This window comes from Babylonia areolata, chromosome 34 (assembly GCF_041734735.1).
Source record: "Babylonia areolata isolate BAREFJ2019XMU chromosome 34, ASM4173473v1, whole genome shotgun sequence".
NCBI classification, from domain to species: Eukaryota; Metazoa; Mollusca; class Gastropoda; order Neogastropoda; family Buccinidae; genus Babylonia; species Babylonia areolata.
Window position 1 is genome coordinate 3,219,974 of NC_134909.1, and position 21,112 is coordinate 3,241,085.

The following is a 21,112-nucleotide window of genomic DNA, read 5'->3' on the forward strand; positions in this document are numbered from 1 at the left end:
ACCCAAATAATGTAAAATAATTGTTATACTCATATTCATATGCTTGTAAGGCATACAACTGGATGTATACACTTATACGCCGGCTTACATGCTGGCTTTAAACAAGAAAACAGACACGGACACAGAAATACATGATCAGACTCACAGACATTCTCGCCCCCCGCCTTCTCACTAACAAGTACACACACATGGGACATTATGAGTGGTGAGAAAGTCCCCGGGGGACATTTCCAGCGGTCAGTTTGTCCCCCAGGAACGTTTCCAGGTGGGGGACAATCTGGGATACTACACCGGTGTCGACGACAATCATTTTATTACAGATCAGTGATTAGCGAGCATCCCCTCCAGTTACTTTACTGTTTTGCATGTCATGTCTTTTTTGTGTCACGGCATCTTCAGGTTCTTACAGGTTGTTAAGCTTTTTGATAAAGATTATGAACAAAAATAACATTCATATTTAAAGTGTCTTAGTAAAAGTCTTCAAAAAACAACTTAGGTTTGAAAGTTAGAAATGCTGGCACTCAAAATGTCCTGTGATTCATCTGGCCCTGTATGTGTTAAAGGTTGTCATATTTTCAAAAATTTCTGAAATTTGTAATTAAAGCCGTGAATGAACCGTGAACTTGACATGCCTGTGTGAATTCTTGTGTATATCGTGCATGTGTCCTGTGTCCATCATTGTGAAAGTTGTGTGGATTGAGTGATGACAGAAGCTGGGTTAGGATGCTGAAATTGAGTATCACCTAGAAGTTGGTGTGTGTGTGTTTTTCCAGACAACTGGCAGGAAAGCCCAGAGTTTGTGAAGTACCTGGTGGAACTCAGCTCTTATGGAGTGCAAAAACTGGGTCAGTATTAGCTACAGGCTCTGTTTTCTTGCTGAAACCTTTTGCCTGCTTGCAGGTTCTTCACTGTAGTACTCTGCGATAGCTTATTCAAGTTATTGTGTTAATGGTGTTCTTCATCTACAGTGGTATGTATGAACTGTGAAAAATACTGATAATGATGGTGATGATGTTCCAATATAAAAAATATAACCTTCAAGTTCAATGCAAGGGGCAAAACAAAAAAAAAACGTTATTGGCTCGCCAGGCACAAGCAGATTTCTGACCTGAAATAAAAAAGTCAACTGTATATTTATTTAGGAATATGAACTTTCTGAAGAAATGAAATATCATTCACCAGTCATGTCAACTGTTTGGGGCTCAAAAGAACTCTGTCTCACACACACACACACACATGCACGCACGCGCACACACGCACACACACACATTCTCCTAATAATCTCTCTCTCTCTCTCTCTCTCTCTCTCTCTCTCTCCTTCACACACACACACGCATGCAAACACACACACACACGCATGCACAGCATGCACTCACAAGAACATACAAACACAATATCTATTGCATTTCTTAGGTGTGTGTGGAAGAAACAGAATGAGAATAAAGAGAAACAGTATGATAGCTGATAATGTACAGTTCATGTTTTGTATCAATTCATAGAGAAGAACAGATGGCCAGGCACATGTGAGTTGATTGTTGTGGATAAGCCATGCAGTAAGGGACCATCAATCTGATTGACTGTGTTGGATAAACCATACAGTAACAGACAATCCAGTTGGTTGTATTTGATTAGCTGTACAATAACTAATCCTTTGATTGGTTGGATTGGATAAACCGTTATGGTACAGTTACTTATCATTTGAAATGTTGGATCGGATAGAGAGTACAGTAAAGGATCATGTGATTGGCTGACTTGGGTAAACAGTGCAATAACAGAACACTTGATTGGCTAGGCTGGACAAACAGTGCAGTAACAGATGATCTGGCTAGATTGGATAAACCACATAATGGATTACATGATTGATTTGACTGGATAAACCACACCATAACAGATCATCTGATTAGATTGGATAAACCACATAGTTACAGATCATCTGATAAGACAGGATAAACCACATAGTTACAGATCATCTGATAAGACAGGATAAACCACATAGTTACAGATCATCTGATTAGATTGGATAAACCACATAGTTACAGATCATCTGATAAGACAGGATAAACCACATAGTTACAGATCATCTGATAAGACAGGATAAACCACATAGTTACAGATCATCTGATTAGATTGGATAAACCACATAGTTACAGATCATCTGATAAGACAGGATAAACAAACAGTACAGTGACATATGCTGTGATTGGGTGCAAGGGACAGTAATGCAGATGTGATTGGGTAAACAGCACAGGAAGAGATGATGTGTTTGGGTAAAGGGTATTTACAGCAAGGGATGGTGTGGTTGGGTGAACAGCACATCAAGGGATGATGTGATTGGGTAAAGGGCACAGTAACAGACGATGTGATTGGTTGTGGACAGCCCATGGGTAAAGGGTACTTACAGCAAGGGATGGTGTGTTTGAGTGAACGGCACAGCAAGGGATGATGTGATTGGGTATAACTAAAGGGTACAGTAACAGACGATGTGATTGGGTATTACGAAAGGGGTACAGTAACACATGATATGATTGGGTAATGGGTACAGTAACAGACGATGTGATTGGGTAACGGGAACAGTAACAGATGATGTGATTGAGTAATGGGTACAGTAACACACGATGTGATTGGGTAGAGGGTAAAGTAACAGACGCTGTGATTGGGTAAAGGTACAGTAACAGACGATGTGATCAGGTAGAGGGTACAGTAACAGATGATGTGATTGGGTAAAGGTACAGTAACAGACGATGTGATCAGGTAGAGGGTACAGTAACAGATGATGTGATTGGGTAAAGGTACAGTAACAGACGATGTGATTGGGTAAAGGTACAGTAACAGACGATGTGATTGGGTAAAGGTACAGTAACAGACGATGTGATGAGGTAGAGGGTACAGTAACAGATGATGTGATTGGGTAAAGGTACAGTAACAGATGATGTGATTGGGTAAAGGTACAGTAACAGATGATGTGATCAGGTAGAGGGTACAGTAACAGATGATGTGATTGGGTAAAGGTACAGTAACAGACGATGTGATCAGGTAGAGGGTACAGTAACAGACGATGTGATTGGGTAAAGGTACAGTAACAGACGATGTGATGAGGTAGAGGGTACAGTAACAGATGATGTGATTGGGTAAAGGTACAGTAACAGATAATGTGATTGGGTAAAGGTACAGTAACAGATGATGTGATGAGGTAGAGGGTACAGTAACAGATGATGTGATCAGGTAGAGGTACAGTAACAGATGATGTGATTGGGTAAAGGTACAGTAACAAACGATGTGATTGGGTAAAGGTACAGTAACAGATGATGTGATTGGGTAAAGGTACAGTAACAGACGATGTGATTGGGTAAAGGTACAGTAACAGATGATGTGATCAGGTAGAGGGTACAGTAACAGATGATGTGATTGGGTAAAGGTACAGTAACAGACGATGTGATTGGGTAAAGGTACAGTAACAGACGATGTGATGAGGTAGAGGGTACAGTAACAGACGATGTGATTGGGTAAAGGTACAGTAACAGATGATGTGATTGGGTAAAGGTACAGTAACAGACGCTGTGACTGGGTAAAGGTACAGTAACAGATGATGTGATTGGGTAAAGGTACAGTAACAGATGATGTGATTGGGTAAAGGTACAGTAACAGACGCTGTGACTGGGTAAAGGTACAGTAACAGACGATGTGATCAGGTAGAGGGTACAGTAACAGATGATGTGATTGGGTAAAGGTACAGTAACAGATGATGTGATCAGGTAGAGGGTACAGTAACAGATGATGTGATTGGGTAAAGGTACAGTAACAGATGATGTGATTGGGTAAAGGTACAGTAACAGATGATGTGATTGGGTAAAGCTACAGTAACAGACGATGTGATTGGGTAAAGGTACAGTAACAGATGATGTGATTGGGTAAAGGTACAGTAACAGATGATATGATTGGGTAAAGGTACAGTAACAGATGATATGATTGGGTAAAGGTACAGTAACAGATGATGTGATTGGGTAAAGGTACAGTAACAGATGATGTGATCAGGTAGAGGGTACAGTAACAGACGCTGTGATTGGGTAAAGGTACAGTAACAGATGATGTGATTGGGTAAAGGTACAGTAACAGACGATGTGATCAGGTAGAGGGTACAGTAACAGACGATGTGATTGGGTAAAGGTACAGTAACAGACGATGTGATCAGGTAGAGGGTACAGAGTAACAGACGATGTGATTGGGTAAAGGTTCAGTAACAGACGATGTGATTGGGTAAAGGTACAGTAACAGACGATGTGATTGGGTAGAGTACAGTAACAGACGATGTGGTTGGCTGTGGACAGCCCAGGAGCCGGAGCGCCTGGCAGAGGAGAGGAGCCAGATACTGGAGGAGACACAGGACCTGGCCTTCCACAACTACACTACCTTCATCCAGACTGCCAACTGCTCCAAGGAGATTTTCCAGGATGTGAGGCCCTTGTGCTGCAGTGTGTTATTTCATGGAATTGCATTGTATGGGGCTGCATTCCACTGGATTGGGTTGCATTGCATTGCATTGCATCGCATTGCCAACTGCTCCCAAGATCTTCCAGGAAGCGAGTCCCTTGGGCTGCATTGGATTACATTGCGCTGGATTGCATTGAATTGTATTGCTTTTTTTTTTTTTTCATTGCATTGCATTGCATTGTATTGCATTATATTGCACTGGTTTGTGTTGCGTTGCATTGCTTTCCTTTATATTGTATTGTATCAACTTTTTTGTCACCACAGATTTCTGTGTGTGAAACTTGGGCTGCTCTTCATAGGGAGAGCGCGTCTATTACAGTGCAGCACCATTCCTTTTTCTTTTTTTTTTTTTTTTTTTTTGCTCCTTTTTTTCTGCCTAGAAGTGTATTAGTTTTTTCTATCAGAGTGGATTTTTTCCACAGAATTTGGCCAGGGACAGCCTTTTTGTTGCTGTGGGTTCTTTAACTGTGCAAGTGCAAGCCACACACAGGACCCCAGTTTATCGTCTCATCCAAATGGCTGGTGTGCAGATTACCTCAAGTGGATGGAGGGAAAATACTTGTGCGGGCGGGGTTTGATCCCATGTGCTCAGGTTCTCTCCCTTTCTTTAGCGGCTATGTTGCCACTATGTGTGTGTGTATGTGGGTGTGTTTGTGAACTGATCTTTTTAACATTGTTTTAATCTGTGTTTAAACATGATTTTGGTTCTCTTCCAGTGGTTTTAACTCACTCCGGACGATGGAACACTATAGCGTTCCTGACCTAAGGTAGCGTTCCAGACGACGGAATGCTATAGCGGTTTCTACAATTAAAAATTGTTTCCCACGTTTTCCTCATGGGGTAGCATAACAATCACAGCTACACCGGGCATTGGGAATGTGTCAAGGGTCGAATGGAAAGTTTCTTCATGAGACTCCGTAACAACACACTCCACAGTGAGCCAGTGAGTTCAGGACCCCACACGACAAGCTGATCTGCATACGTATTGAAAATGGCGTCGCAGGCGATGCAAGTGGAAATTTTTGGAGCAAACTAGATCACGACAGCGGCTTTTACCGCCGCTGAAGTGATTGAAATGCTTCAAACTGAAAGTTTTGACATCGACGAGGGTGATGAAGACGTTGAATAAAGTATCTGCAGTGAAGAAAACTACTGGCAAGTAGGTACTGATTGTGATTCAGCTTCTGAGAGCAGTAAGGAGGGCGGAGGGTGGGCGTACACATGATGTTAGAAGAGGGGTCAGTGGGTCAAGTACAGGGAGTTTCATTCAGTCACTTTATGTTTTGTATTTTTTTGTGATTTTTTTTCCTAACCCTAAGAAATGGGTCGTCTGCAGGGAAAAGCAAGAGACAGAACTACTCGTCCGGAGTGAGTTAAGACCTGATGGTTACTCCACCCTGAAATTGAAATAGCCCCTTTGAGGTTGGCTGGGCAACATGATATGAGTTGATTTGTGTGTGTGTGTGTGTGTGTTTGTGTGTGTCAACGTGCTTCTGTGTGTGTGCATATGTGTTTTTGTGTGAGATTTTGAATGTGTGTGTGTGTGTGTGCATATAAATGTGTGTGTGTGTGTGCATGTGTGTGTGTCTGTGTATATATATGTGTGTGTGTGTGTGTGTGTATGTATGTGTATCTTCAAATGTGTGTGTGTGTCTATGTATATATGTGTGTATGTATGTATGTGTATCTTTAAATGTGTGTGTGTGTCTATGTATATTATATGTGTGTGTGTGTATATGTATGTATGTGTATCTTTAAATGTGTGTGTGTGTCTATGTATATATATGTGTGTGTGTGTGTGCACAGTTTCAGATCATCGAGCAGCACCTGGATGACCTGCTGGGCAAGCTACCTCCCTTCTCTGAGGAGTGTAACCGAGTTCTGCAGAAAGCCCAGGAAATCAGCTTCAGGTGTGTGAGTGTCGACACTCTGTCTCTGACTCTGTCTGTCCGTCTTTCTTTCCGTCCCTTTCTCTCTGTCCATCTTTCTTTGTCTCTGTCTGTCTGTCCATCTGTCTTTCTGACTGTCTCTGTTTTTCTCTGTCCAACTGTCTCTCTGTCCATCCATCTCTCTCTCTTTGCGCATCTGTCTCTGCCCATCTGTCTCTCTCTGTCCATCTATCTGTCTCTCCCCTCTCTCTGTCCATCTGCCTCTCTCTCTGTCTATCCATCCTCTCACTCTGTCTGTCCATTCGTCTCTGTCTCTGTCCAGCTGTCTTGTCTGTCTCTCTGTCCAGCTGTCTCTCACTCTGTCCAGCTGTCTCTATCTGTCTATCCATCTCTCACTCTGTCTATCCATTCATCTTTCTCTCTGTCTGTCTGTCTCTGTCCAGCTGTCTCTCTCTCTCTGTCCATCCGTCTCTCTGTCTCTCTCTCTCACTCTCTATCTGTCAGTCTCTCTCTCTCTGTCCATCTGTCTCTCACTCTGTCTATCCATCCGACTCGATCCAACCATCTCTCTCTCTCTGTCTGCACATCCGTCTCTCTCTCTGCACATTTATACAACGCTTTGACAGGCAAAATAGCCAAGCGGTTAAAGCGTTGGATTTTCATTCTGAGGGTCCTGGGTTCAAATCTCTGTAACGGCTCCTGGTGGGGAAAGGGTGGAGATTTTTCCAATCTCCCAGGTCAACGTATGTTCAGACCTGCTTGTGCCTGAACCCCCTTCGTGTGTACGCACAAGCAGAAGATCAAGTACGCACATGAAAGATCATATAATCCATGTCAGTGTTCGGTGGGTTATGGAAACAAGAACATACCCAGCATGCACATATCCAAAAACGGAGTATGGCTACCTACATGATGAGGTAAAAACAGTCATACACGTAAAAAGCCCACTCGTTTACATACAAGTAAATGTGGAGAGTTGCAGTCCATGAACGAAGAAGATACAGCGCTTTCCAACCTTGTTGCAGTCGTCGCATGAACACACTGACGCTGCAGCGACACACCCAGCTGCTGGAAGTGCTGGAGATGCCCCAGCTGATGGACACGTGCGTCAGGAACGGATACTACGAGGAGGCTCTGGAACTGGCTGCCCACGTTCGGCGTCTGGAGAAGAAACACTCCAACATCCCTGTCATTATGGTGAGTATGTGTGGGGGGAGTGTGGGTGTGTGTGGGGTGTGGGGGGCTGGGGTGGGAGTGTGTGTGTATGTGAGTGAGTGTGTGGGGGGAGTGTGGGCATGGGTGTGTATGTGAGTGTGTGTGTGTGTATGAGTGTGGGTATGGGTGTGTATGTGAGTGTGTGTGTGTATGAGTGCGTATGTATGTTTGCATGTGTGTGTGTGTGTGCGCGCATGTGTGTGAGTGTGTATGTGTGCGTGCGAGTGTGATTGAGTGTGTGTGTGTGTATGTGTGTGTGTGTGTGTGCACGCACGCGAGTGCGGGTGAGTGTGTGTGTGTGTGAGTATGGGTGTGCATGTGAGTGCGTGTGGGTGAGTGTGTGTGTGTGAGCGTGTGTGCATGTGGGTGTGTGTGCATGTGTGTGTGAGTGTGTGTACATGCGTGCTTGTGTGCATGGAGGGGGCGGTGGGGGTGGGGTGTTTGTTGTGGGGGTTTTGTGTGTTTCAGTTCAGTTTCTCAGAAAAAGCCACATACGCTGCACCACATCTACTGGGCAGATGCCTGACCTGCAGTATAACTTAATGCGCTTAGTCAGGCCTTGGCTGTATGTATACACACACACACACACACACACACACACACACACACACACACATATATATATATATATATATATATATATATATATATATATATATATATATTTGTCAACATATCAGTGAATTTCTTCTACAGAGGACAACACTTTTGTTGCCATGGGTTCTTTTTCAGTGCGCCAGGTGCATGCTGCACACAAGACCTCAGTTTGTCATCTCATGCGAATGACTTGACGCTGAGTTTGATTTTCCTGTCAAACTTGGGAGAAAGGGCGAGAGCAGGATTCGAACCCAGACCCACATAAACACTGTATTAGCAGATAAACGTCTTAACCATTCTGCCACCTTCCTCCTTAAATAGGAGAGGACTCCTCAGTGGTTCATGTCTATGGGAAGCTGTGTTGTGGGAGGGAGGTGTGTGTGTGTGTGTGTGTGTGTGAAGTCAAGTCAAGTCAAGTCAAAATGATCTTTATTGAGGGTAAAAGAATAGCTTATACAGTTTTTTTTTACATCCTGCCCTCAGAAAAAAACAGAGGAAAATCCAAGAAAAAAAAAGAGAAGGGAAGAAATGGGGAATTGGGGGTTGGGAAAGGATGTGTGTGTGTGAGTGTGTGTGTGCGTGAGTGCGTGCGTGAGTGCGTGCGTGCGTGTGTGTGAGAGAGAGAGGGAGAAAAGAACGAAGAACACTCGAGCATTCCTGTCATGCTGTGAGTGGATGGGTGTGTGTGTGTGGGATGGGATGGGGGGGTGGAGGGTTGTATGGTCAGTGTTTCTGTGTCGGTGTTTGTGTGGGTTACTCACTGTCAGTGTGTGGGTACTCACCGTCAGTGTTTGTGTGGGTTACTCACTGTCAGTGTGTGGGTACTCACCGTCAGTGTTTGTGTGGGTTACTCACTGTCAGTGTGTGGGTACTCACCGTCAGTGTTTGTGTGGGTTACTCACTGTCAGTGTGTGGGTACTCACCGTCAGTGTTTGTGTGGGTTACTCACTGTCAGTGTGTGGGTACTCACCGTCAGTGTTTGTGTGGGTTACTCACTGTCAGTGTGTGGGTACTCACCGTCAGTGTTTGTGTGGGTTACTCACTGTCAGTGTGTGGGTACTCGCCGTCAGTGTTTGTGTGGGTTACTCACTGTCACTGTGTGGGTACTCGCCGTCAGTGTTTGTGTGGGTTACTCACTGTCAGTGTGTGGGTACTCGCCGTCAGTGTTTGTGTGGGTTACTCACTGTCAGTGTGTGGGTACTCACCGTCAGTGTTTGTGTGGGTTACTCACTGTCAGTGTGTGGGTACTCACCGTCAGTGTTTGTGTGGGTTACTCACTGTCAGTGTGTGGGTACTCACCGTCAGTGTTTGTGTGGGTTACTCACTGTCAGTGTGTGGGTACTCGCCGTCAGTGTTTGTGTGGGTTACTCACTGTCAGTGTGTGGGTACTCACCATCAGTGTTTGTGTGGGTTACTCACTGTCAGTGTGTGGGTACTCACCGTCAGTGTTTGTGTGGGTTACTCACTGTCAGTGTGTGGGTACTCGCCGTCAGTGTTTGTGTGGGTTACTCACTGTCAGTGTGTGGGTACTCGCCGTCAATGTTTGTGTGGGTTACTCACTGTCAGTGTGTGGGTACTCGCCGTCAGTGTTTGTATTTGAAACTGTCGGGTGTTTCACTGGGTATGCCAACGACTCACAGTGTTTGCTGTTCTGGGTGATCTCCCCTGACAGAGCATTGTGGGAGAGGTGAAGCAGTCGACTCAGCTGATGCTGGGGCAGCTGATCCAGCAGTTACGAACCAACCTGCAGCTGCCTGCGTGCCTGCGTGTCATTGGCTACCTGAGACGCATGGAGGTGTTCAGTGAACCGGAACTGCGCATCAAGTTCCTGCAGGTAATGGTGTCCGGCGCTGTCTCTTCCTCTTCTTCTTCTTCTTCTTCTTCTTCTTCTTGTTCTTGTTCTTGTTGTTCTTCTTTTTCTTCTTCTTGTTGTTGTTCTTCTTCTTGTTCTTCTTCTTCTTTTTCTTGTTCTTGTTGTTGTTCTTCTTGTTCTTGTACTTCTTTTTCTTGTTGTTGTTGTTCTTTTTCTTCTTTTTCTTTGTCTTCTTGTTCCTGTTGTTCTTGTGGTTGTTGTTGTTCTTCTTCTTTTTCTTCTTCTTGTTCTTCTTGTTTTTCTTACTTGTTGTTCTTTTTCTTCTTTTTCTTGTTGTTGTTGTTGTTCTTCTTTTTCTTCTTCTTCTTGTCATCGTTGTCGTTGTCGTTGTTGTCGTCATCGTCATCCTCCTCCTCCTCCTTCTTCTTCTTGGTCTTGTTTTTGTTGTTCTAGGTCTTCTTGTTGTCATTGTTGTATTGTTGTTCTTCTTCTGCTCCACCTCCTCCTCCCCCTCCTTACACGCTTCAGTGCTTCTTTGAAACAGAAACTGTGACATGCTGTGTGGTGCTTTTGTTTGTTTGCTGACATGCACACTCACACACACAAGCACGCACACACTCACACAGACACAGACACAAGCATGCACACACACTCACACACACACACACACACACACACACACACACACACACACACACACACATGCACACACACATGCACACATACATCAAACAAAAGAACAAATACACATCCACACACACATGCATACTAATGTCCAGGAAGTCAAACAAACAATGTTTTCATGTTACAGGCGAGAGATTCCTGGTTTCAGAGCATTTTGGACGCCATCCCTAAAGATGACCGTAAGTAGTTGCAGTTCAGAGCAAGGAGGATAATGTTGGGGGATGGGGATGAGTGCGTGTGTGTGGGTGAAAGGTTCACGATAATGATGACTGTAGGTGAAGGGTTCATGATAGTGATAACTGTACTTGAAAGGTTCATGATAATGATGACTGTAGGTGAAAGGTTCAAGATAATGATAACTGTAGGTGAGAGGTTCATGATAGTGATAACTGTAGGTGAAAGGTTCATGATAATGATAACTGTAGGTGAAAGGTTCATGATAATGATAGCTGTAGGTGAAAGGTTCATGATAAGGCTCAAGATAATGATAACTGTAGGTGAAAGGTTCATGATAATGATAACTGTAGGTGAAAGGTTCATGATAATGATAAATGTAGGTGACAGGTTCATGATAATGATGACTGTAGGTGACAGGTTCATGATAATGATGACTGTAGGTGATAGGTTCCTGATAAGGTTCAAGATAATGATAACTGTAGGTGATAGGTTCATGATAGTGATAACTGTAGGTGAAAGGTTCATGATAATGATGACTGTAGGTGACAGGTTCATGATAAGGTTCATGATAAGGATGACTGTAGGTGATAGGTTCATGATAGTGATAACTGTAGGTGAAAGGTTCATGATAATGATAACTGTAGGTGAAAGGTTCATGATAATGATAGCTGTAGGTGAAAGGTTCATGATAAGGCTCAAGATAATGATAACTGTAGGTGAAAGGTTCATGATAATGATAACTGTAGGTGAAAGGTTCATGATAATGATAAATGTAGGTGACAGGTTCATGATAATGATGACTGTAGGTGACAGGTTCATGATAATGATGACTGTAGGTGATAGGTTCCTGATAAGGTTCAAGATAATGATAACTGTAGGTGATAGGTTCATGATAGTGATAACTGTAGGTGAAAGGTTCATGATAATGATGACTGTAGGTGACAGGTTCATGATAAGGTTCATGATAAGGATGACTGTAGGTGATAGGTTCATGATAGTGATAACTGTAGGTGAAAGGTTCATGATAATGATAACTGTAGGTGAAAGGTTCATGATAATGATAGCTGTAGGTGAAAAGTTCATGATAAGGTTGAAGATAATGATAACTGTAGGTGAGAGGTTCATGATAGTGATAACTGTAGGTGAAAGGTTCATGATAATGATAACTGTAGGTGATAGGTTCATGATAATGACTGTAGGTGATAGGTTCATGATAATGATGACCGTAGGTGACAGGTTCATGATGATGATGACTGTAGGTGACAGGTTCATGATAATGACTGTAGGTGACAGGTTCATGATAAGGATGACTGTAGGTGAAAGGTTCATGATAATGATGACTGTAGGTGACAGGTTCATGATAAGGTTCATGATAAGGATGACTGTAGGTGATAGGTTCATGATAGTGATAACTGTAGGTGAAAGGTTCATGATAATGATAACTGTAGGTGAAAGGTTCATGATAATGATAGCTGTAGGTGAAAAGTTCATGATAAGGTTGAAGATAATGATAACTGTAGGTGAGAGGTTCATGATAGTGATAACTGTAGGTGAAAGGTTCATGATAATGATAACTGTAGGTGATAGGTTCATGATAATGACTGTAGGTGATAGGTTCATGATAATGATGACCGTAGGTGACAGGTTCATGATGATGATGACTGTAGGTGACAGGTTCATGATAATGACTGTAGGTGACAGGTTCATGATAAGGATGACTGTAGGTGACAGGTTCATGATAATGATGACTGTAGGTGAAAGGTTCAAGATAATGATAACTGTAGGTGAGAGGTTCATGATAGTGATAACTGTAGGTGAAAGGTTCATGATAATTATAAATGTAGGTGAAAGGTTCATGATAAGGTTCAAGATAATGATAACTGTAGGTGAGAGGTTCAATATAGTGATAACTGTAGGTGAAAGGTTCATGATAATGATAACTGTGGGTGAAAGGTTCATGATAAGGTTCAAGATAATGATAACTGTAGGTGAAAGGTTCATGATAAGGTTCAAGATAATGATAACTGTAGGTGATAGGTTCATGATAGTGATAACTGTAGGTGAAAGGTTCATGATAATGATAACTGTTAATGATAACTGTAGGTGAAAGGTTCATGATAATGATAACTGTAGGTGAAAGGTTCATGATAAGGTTCAAGATAATGATAACTGTAGGTGAAAGGTTCATGATAATAACATTAGATGACTGTAGGTGACAGGTTCATGATAAGGTTCAAGATAATGATAACTGTAGGTGAAAGGTTCATGATAATAACATTAGATGACTGTAGATGACAGGTTCATGATAAGGTTCAAGATAATGATAACTGTAGGTGACAGGTTCATGATAATGATGACTGTAGGTGATAGGTTCATGATAAGGATGACTGTAGGTGATAGGTTCATGATAAGGATGACTGTAGGTGAAAGGTTCATGATAAGGATGACTGTAGGTGAGAGGTTCATGATAAGGATGACCGTAAGTAGCAGCAGTTCAGAATGAAGAGGATAATATTGATTGATGGGGGGTGAGTGCATGCATGTGGGTAATTGGTTCATGATAGACATTGTTTGTAAAGGCATGGTTGTCTTTTTTCTTTTTTTCTAAGTAAATGAACCCTTTTTTTATTCCACAGATATATGGTTTACCCAGTAAACCCTTTTTGTAAATTCACAATTGTTTGAGAACAAGGTCAAAACATTTTCATCTGATAACGATAGCAGTATGATGTTATAACTAGCAATAACCAATATAGTAGACACTGGATTAGAATTGTTGACACTTTATTTTCTTAATGTTGTGTCAATCACCACAGTGGAAAAAGAACACAAATCACATAATGATTTCCATGAGACACATAGGATGTCATATAATAACTGATGTAGTAAGGTGTGATACACCAAATACACAGTCATGACATACTGTGTTTTGGGACAGCATACAACCGTATAAGTCATTGGCTGGGCTCTCAGCAAGATAATTAGATTTGATTTCATTATTCTAACCTGTGTATGCTTGTGTTTGAGGGACCAGCGTGCAACCACACTGGCTTGGTTCTAAGCAAAATAACTAGATTTGATTTGATAATTCTAACCCGTGTGTGTGTTTTTGGGACAGCATACAACTGCATTGATTTGATGTGATTGTTCTAACCTCTGTCTGGTTTGTGGGGGGGCAGCGTACAACCACATCACCAAGACGATCGAGACCAGCCGGGTGCACCTGTTTGACATCATGACCCAGTTCCGTGCCATCTTCTCTGACGAGGACCCCATCGTGACCGGAGGGGGGAGGGAGGACATGGTGCCAGACTCTGCCCTCTTCCACAGCTGGGTGGTGGAGAAGGTGGGGGTGTGGTGTGGAGGGTGAGGGGGCAGGGAGGACATGGTGCCGGACTCTGCCCTCTTCCACAGCTGGGTGGTGGAGAAGGTGGGGTGTGGTGTGGAGGGGGAGGGGGGAGGGAGGACATGGTGCCAGACTCTGCCCTCTTCCACAGCTGGGTGGTGGAGAAGGTGGGGGTGTGGTGTGTGTGGAGGGGGAGGGAGGACATGGTGCCAGACTCCGCCCTCTTCCACAGCTGGGTGGTGGAGAAGGTGGGGGTGTGGTGTGTGTGGAGGGGGAGAGGACAGGGAGGACATGGTGCCGGACTCCGCCCTCTTCCACAGCTGGGTGGTGGAGAAGGTGGGGTGGTATGGGGGTGGTGCAGGGGGCAGCAGAGGTGGTGGGTTGTCTGTGGGTGTGAGCCTCAGCTTCAGTTTCCCAAGGAAGCGTCACTGGACAAGTCCATGTATTGCTACACCAGTCCTGCTGTAGGCAGATGCCTGACCAGCAGCGTAACCAGCGTTCTTGTCAGGCCTTGACTTAACTCTTCAGAACTTTTTACTGGTTTTTAATAGAAGAGTTTGGTTTGCACAAGGGGTATTAAAACGATGGAATCCTCAGCCACTCTGCATATATTTGCATTGAAAGTGTGAGGGCAGGAATCGAACCCAGACCCTCGCGGACACTGTATTGGCAAACAAGTGTCTTAACCGCTTTCCTTCTGGTTCCTCTGGGTTGCAAAGTGCTGTGCTGTGCTGTTACGCTGAATATGTGAAATGCTTTTATTTCAGAACATATGTTTATTACTCTTGTTTAATCAAGTTATCCGCGTGTGTGGGGTGGGTGGGTGGGTGGGTGGGGGGTGCGGTGCGGGTGTGTGCTGATTATCTGGTTGTGGTTTTCCGCAATTCATCTTTATTCTTATCTTATCTGTCTGTTATAATCAATGTGCAGTATAGTAGGCTATGTTTATAATTATATTCAAATAATGTTTCTTAATTCTTTCTGTTTTTACATTAAGAATACTAGTTATTACCTGCAGTGTGTGGATGTATGTATGAAACGATGTATGTGATATGTTTTACATTTGTATCTTCGTAATATTTGTAGGGGCTGTTGTTGGCTTTTACAGTTATGGTCCCCATGTTGTTTACTTGTCTATGTTGTGATAATGCACCTGACCAAATTTCTCCAGTTGGAGATAATAAAGTTATTCATATCTTATCTTATCTTATCAATCAAAATGCTACACTGAAGTGGTGAAAATCAACAGTGGTTTTTTCTCAGACAGACAAGTCAGTATCGTCAGTGAACTGAAGAGACTTGAAAGGGGAAAAAGGAGCCTGGAAACTGACCTAGGATGTGTTGTACTCTCTTCTTCTTCTTCTTCTGCGTTCACTCGTATGCACACGAGTGGGCTTTTACGTGTATGACCGTTTTTACCCCGCCATGTAGGCAGCCATACTCCGTTTTCGGGGGGGTGCATGCTGGGTATTTTCTTGTTTCCATAACCCACCGAACGCTGACATGGATTACAGGATCTTTAACGTGTGTATTTGATCTTCTGCTTGCATATACACACGAAGGGGGTTCAGGCACTAGCAGGTCTGCACATATGTTGACCTGGCAGATCGTAAAAATCTCCACCCTTTACCCACCAGGCGCCTTCACCGTGATTCGAACCCGGGACCCTCAGATTGACAGTCCAACGCTTTAACCACTCGGCTGTTGCGCCCGTCATGTTGTACTTTCAATCAGTGAGAAGTTTGGTTCTGGGGCTCATTGTATTGTGTGTGCGTCGAATGTATGTGTGTGTGTATTGTACGTACAAGTTTGTATGCATAAATATATGTTTATTGTGCATGATTGTGAGTTGAGGACTGTTTTGTATGCGTGTGCGTGTGGATTGTAAACTGTTTGTGCAATAAGGAAAGTGCTCATGAATTTCCAGTTATCATTATTAATAGTAGTAGTAATTTTATGCGTTCTCTGTACATATATTGAAAGACTTTGACCTCATGTGTAGTTGATGTGTTATTCACCTCAGATTGATTTATATTACTGGAGAAAATGAAATATTTTGTATTCATGTAGTGAAAATGCTACTCACTAATTGCAGATAATGAAGTATTCTGTATTCATGAAATGAAAATGCTTCTGACCAGTTTTGTATTGTGTTGTATTGTATTACTCTTTTTGTCACGCCAGACGTCTCTGTGTGATATTTGGGATGCTTTTCCCAGGGAAAGCGTGTTGCTACAGTAAGCTTCACCCCTTTTTAAAAAGAAATTTGCCTGCAGGTGTATGCCAGTGACAGCTCTTTTTGCCGTGTGTTCTTTCACTTGCACTAAGTGTGTGCTACACACACAATCTTGGTTCATAATGATAATGATAATGTACATTTATATAGCGCCCTTTCTCTGTAACAGCTTAGGGCGCTTTGCATGAAAGTAAATATTACAAAGTACAAAACCCCTCCCTCCCCCCACTCACCCTCTCGCACTCTTCATGCATCCAAAGTGAGCTGACATGGGTGGTGTTGGAGAAGAAGGAAGATCAGAGAGCTGATAGATGGGTTTCAGAAAGATGAGTTTTTTGTGATGTGCAAAAAGCAGAGATAGAATCAGATGCACAGATATTATGAGGAAGGTTGATAATCTCATCTGAATGACTAGTGTTCAGACCACCCCTCAAGATAAAGTGGAGGGGGATAAAAAAAACAACTGGCGATTGTGGGATTCGAACCGGTGTGATGAGGTTCTCTCGCTTCCTAGGCAGATGTGTGACCACCGGGCCCCCATTCCCCAGGTTGAGGGTTGACAGGTGAGCGCTGTGTGGCAGGTGTCCCAGTTCCTGGCCACACTGGAGGGGGATTTGAACCGCGGCGTGGGGGGCCGACTGGACTCCCTGCTGGGCCAGTGCATGTACTTCGGCCTGTCCTTCAGTCGTGTCGGAGCTGACTTCCGCGGTCTGGTGGCTCCCATCTTCCAGAGAGCCGCCCTCAGATACTTTGAGGAAGCTTTGAAGGACGCTAACAAGAGGTGAGTGTGTATAGTTAGTGTTGTGTGTGTGTGTGTGCATGTATGTGTATGTGTGTGTGTGTGTGGTGGCTCCCAATGTCCCGTCTTTCAGAGATCAGCCGCCAGATATTTTGAGGAAGCTTTGAAAGGCGCTAACAAAGAAGTGAGTGTGTATAGTTAGTGTTGTGTGTGTGTGTGTGTTTGTGTGTGTGTCTGGTGCTCCCAGTGTCCCATCTTTCAGAGATCAGCCGTCAGATATTTTGAGGAAGCTTTGAAAGGCGCCAACAAAGAAGTGAGTGTGTTGTGTTTGGTTTTGCTAGGTTGGGCGTTGGTGGATGTGTATTGGGGTGTGTGTGATAAGAGTGCGTGTGTGTGTGTGTGTGTGTGTTTGCATATGTGTGTGTGTGTGTGTGTGAATGTGTGTGTGCATGCGCTGACTTTCGTCAACAGACGCAATATTTTTAAAACGCAAAATTTAAATCATTTTTGGCCTTTGGTGTTATAAAGTTTTGTTTTAATGTTTTTCAATTCTGTGATTAAAATAAATGTGATTGCTTAAAGGCAGCTGTTTGTGGGCTGTGCCCTGATAGGCAGTGTGTTATGCAAATGACTGTCTTTGTAAAGTGCTTTGAGTTTGGTCCCTGAGCAAAGACAGGCACTATTAAAGTATCAGTAATGAGAAAGATGATAATAGCTGTGTGTGTGTCCACGTGTTTTCAGGTTTGAGGAGAACATGCAGTCGTACAACTTGCTGGGTGTGACGTCGTCAGGGGGACTGGGCTACGGTCCCTCACAGGTTCGGGGAATGAGTTAACATGGTGGTCGGTCTGTCTGTCAGTCAGCATGGTGGTCTGTCTGTCTGTCTGTCTGTCTGACTGTCTGTCAGTCAGCATGGTGGTCTGCCTGTCTGTCTGTCTGACTGACTGTCAGCATGGTGGTCTGTCTGTCTGTCTGTCTGTCTGTCTGACTGACTGTCAGTCAGCATGGTGGTCTGTCTGTCTGTCTGTCTGTCTGACTGTCTGTCAGTCAGCATGGTGGTCTGTCTGTCTGTCTGTCTGTCTGACTGTCTGTCAGCATGGTGGTCTGTCTGTCTGTCTGTCTGACTGTCAGCATGGTGGTCTGTCTGTCTGTCTGACTGTCAGCATGGTGGTCTGTCTGTCTGTCTGTCTGACTGTCTGTCAGTCAGCATGGTGGTCTGTCTGTCTGTCTGACTGTCAGCATGGTGGTCTGTCTGTCTGTCTGTCTGACTGTCTGTCAGTCAGCATGGTGGTCTGTCTGTCTGTCTGACTGTCAGCATGGTGGTCTGTCTGTCTGTCTGTCTGACTGTCTGTCAGTCAGCATGGTGGTCTGTCTGTCTGTCTGTCTGTCTGACTGTCAGTCAGCATGGTGGTCTGTCTGTCTGTCTGTCTGACTGTCTGTCAATCAGCATGGCGGTCTGTCTGTCTGTCTGTCTGTCTGTCAGCATGGTGGTCTGTCTGTCTGACTGTCTGTCAGTCAGCATGGTGGTCTGTCTAACTGACTGACTGTCAGCATGGTGGTCTGTCTGTCTGTCTGTCTGACTGACTGTCAACATGGTGGTCTGTCTGTCTGTCTGTCTGTCTGTCTGTCAGTCAGCATGGTGGTCTGTCTGTCTGTCTGTCTGTCTGTCTGTCTGTCTGTCTGTCTGACTGTCTGTCTGTCTGTTAGTCAGCATGGTCATCTGCCTGTCTGTCTGTTTTCTATCCGTCCTCTCACCCCTTGCCTTTTTTTTCTCCAAACAAAGTCTCCATGTATTGTGTGTTGTTTTGGGTGGGTGTTACAAGTCTCTGTGTGTGCATGCATGTGTCTGTGTGTGTAGGCATATGTGTGTTCTGTGTGTGTGTGCTCAGCATGTGTGTGCGTGTTCATGTGTGCTATGTGCATGCATGCATGTCCGTGTGGTCTGTACATGCGTGTGTGTGTATATGGATTTGTGTGTGCAGTGTGTGTATGTGTGCATGCAAGTATGCATGTGTGTGTGTCTGTGTGTTCCCTGTGTGGGTGTGTACATGCGTGTGTGAGTGGTGTGTGCACGCATGCACACGATGAATCACTGAGGACGACTAACACTGAATCTGTGTGGCTGCCAGGCAGGACAACTCTACCCCCCGACTGTCCTCCTAGAGTTCTTTCCCCTGGCGGCTTACTGCAACCACGTGCTGTCTGCTTTCAACGACCTGCGATTGTGCGCCCCTGTCAACCTGGTCTGCCATGTGGTGGCAGCACTGTCTGCCTCTCTGCAGGACGTCAACCGCATCATCCTGGCGTTTTACAGGTATGGGAGGTGTTGGTCGTATTGTATTGTATTGTATTATTTTATTGTATTGTATTTCTCTGTGTGAAATTCAGGCTGCTCTCCCCAGGGAGAGCGCATTGCTCACTGACAGCGTCACCCATTTTTTTGTATTTTTTTCTGCTTGAAGTGGGTTTTTTTTTATTTGTTTTTCTATTGAAGTAGATTTTTCTACAGAATTTTGCCATGGACAACCCTTTTGTTGCTGTGGGTTCTTTTACGTACGCTAAGTGCATGCTGCACACGGGACCTCGGTTTATCGTCTCGTCCAAATGACTAGCGTGCAGACCACCACTCAAGTTCTAGTGGAGGGGGAGAAAATACTGGTGACTGTGCCGAGATTTGAACCAGTGCGCTCAGATATTCTGGTTTCCTAGGCGGACGCGGTACCTCTGGGCCATCACTCCAGTCCATCATTGGGGTGGAGTGTTATCCTGTTGTTGAGGTCTGGTTTTGGATGTTGTGATGTGAGATTGCATCATTTACCTCTTGGGATGTTTGGTATGTATTTTGGGTGTTTTTGTTGGTATGTATTTTGGGGTGTTTTTGTTGTGTGTGATGTTTGTTGTGTGTCTGTGTATTGATTGTTGTTGGTGTTTGGTTCAATGTCCGTGCAGGGAAGTTGTTGTTTTCGTGTTTGGGTGTATGGTTTGCATGGTGATTTTTACATTGTGCAGCGAGGTAGCGAATGTTGTTGCATGGAGGGGCTATGTATGGAATACATTATTATTATCAGTAGTAGTAGTATTGTGTTGTTGTTATGATTATTATTATTACAAGTTATTATTTTTATTGTTATTGTATATGTGTGTAGTCATAGGTGTACGTATGAATACATAATGTTTAAAAAAAAATGTTGTTTGAAATGTTATTCTGGTGCACAACATTGTCACAAAGTCTACTGTATTCTGCTGTAAAGTAGGGATAGTTATACTATTCATTTTTTTGTTGGTTAATGTGTGCCTGTTGAGAAGTTGTTATCAGTTTGCTGTTCTGCACTTTTTCACAAGTCATTAGGAGTTTTCCTGCAGCTATAATGAGTCCTTAGGAATTGGCTGTGCTGTTTCACAAGTCATTAGGAGTTTTCCTGCAGCTTTAATGAGTCCTTAGGAATTGGCTGTGCTGTTTCACAAGTCATTAGGAGTTTTCCTGTAGCTTTAATGAGTCCTTAGGAATTGGCTGTGCTGTTTCACAAGTCATTAGGAGTTTTCCTGTAGCTTTAATGAGTCCTTAGGGATTGGCTGTGCTGTTTCACAAGTCATTAGGAGTTTTCCTGCAGCTGTAATGAGTCCTTAGGAATTGGCTGTGCTGTTTCACAAGTCATTAGGAGTTTTCCTGCAGCTATAATGAGTCCTTAGGGATTGGCTGTGCTGTTTCACAAGTCATTAGGAGTTTTACCTGTAGCTTTAATGAGTCCTTAGGGATTGGCTGTGCTGTTTCACAAGTCATTAGGAGTTTTACCTGTAGCTTTAATGAGTCCTTAGGGATTGGCTGTGCTGTTTCACAAGTCATTAGGAGTTTTCTGTAGCTTTAATGAGTCATTAGGAATTGGCTGTGCTGTTTCACAAGTCATTTTCTTGTGAGTTAACATGTGTT

At 43.7% G+C, this 21,112-nt stretch overlaps 2 protein-coding genes across 3 annotated transcripts in view; one reads left to right on the forward strand and one right to left on the reverse strand.

The window, feature by feature from the left end:
• The window catches only part of LOC143277663 (conserved oligomeric Golgi complex subunit 8-like), a 48,118-nt gene that overhangs the window by 17,048 nt on the left and 9,958 nt on the right, over positions 1-21,112 (forward strand). For both annotated transcript variants that reach the window (XM_076582570.1, XM_076582571.1), the window contains 10 exons: positions 774-845; positions 4,326-4,450; positions 6,295-6,398; positions 7,403-7,574; positions 9,862-10,023; positions 10,814-10,865; positions 14,043-14,209; positions 17,027-17,226; positions 17,926-18,001; positions 19,314-19,498. In XM_076582570.1, coding sequence (XP_076438685.1) covers positions 774-845; positions 4,326-4,450; positions 6,295-6,398; positions 7,403-7,574; positions 9,862-10,023; positions 10,814-10,865; positions 14,043-14,209; positions 17,027-17,226; positions 17,926-18,001; positions 19,314-19,498 — 1,315 coding nt within the window. The remainder of the gene's footprint in view (positions 1-773; positions 846-4,325; positions 4,451-6,294; positions 6,399-7,402; positions 7,575-9,861; positions 10,024-10,813; positions 10,866-14,042; positions 14,210-17,026; positions 17,227-17,925; positions 18,002-19,313; positions 19,499-21,112) is intronic.
• LOC143277341 (uncharacterized) lies at positions 1,967-3,725 on the reverse strand (the record flags this gene model as incomplete). The annotated part of the gene is made up of 3 exons (XM_076582128.1): positions 1,967-1,970; positions 2,678-2,787; positions 3,648-3,725. Coding segments are annotated over 3 exons (192 nt in total), but the record flags the coding sequence as incomplete, so codon positions are not given.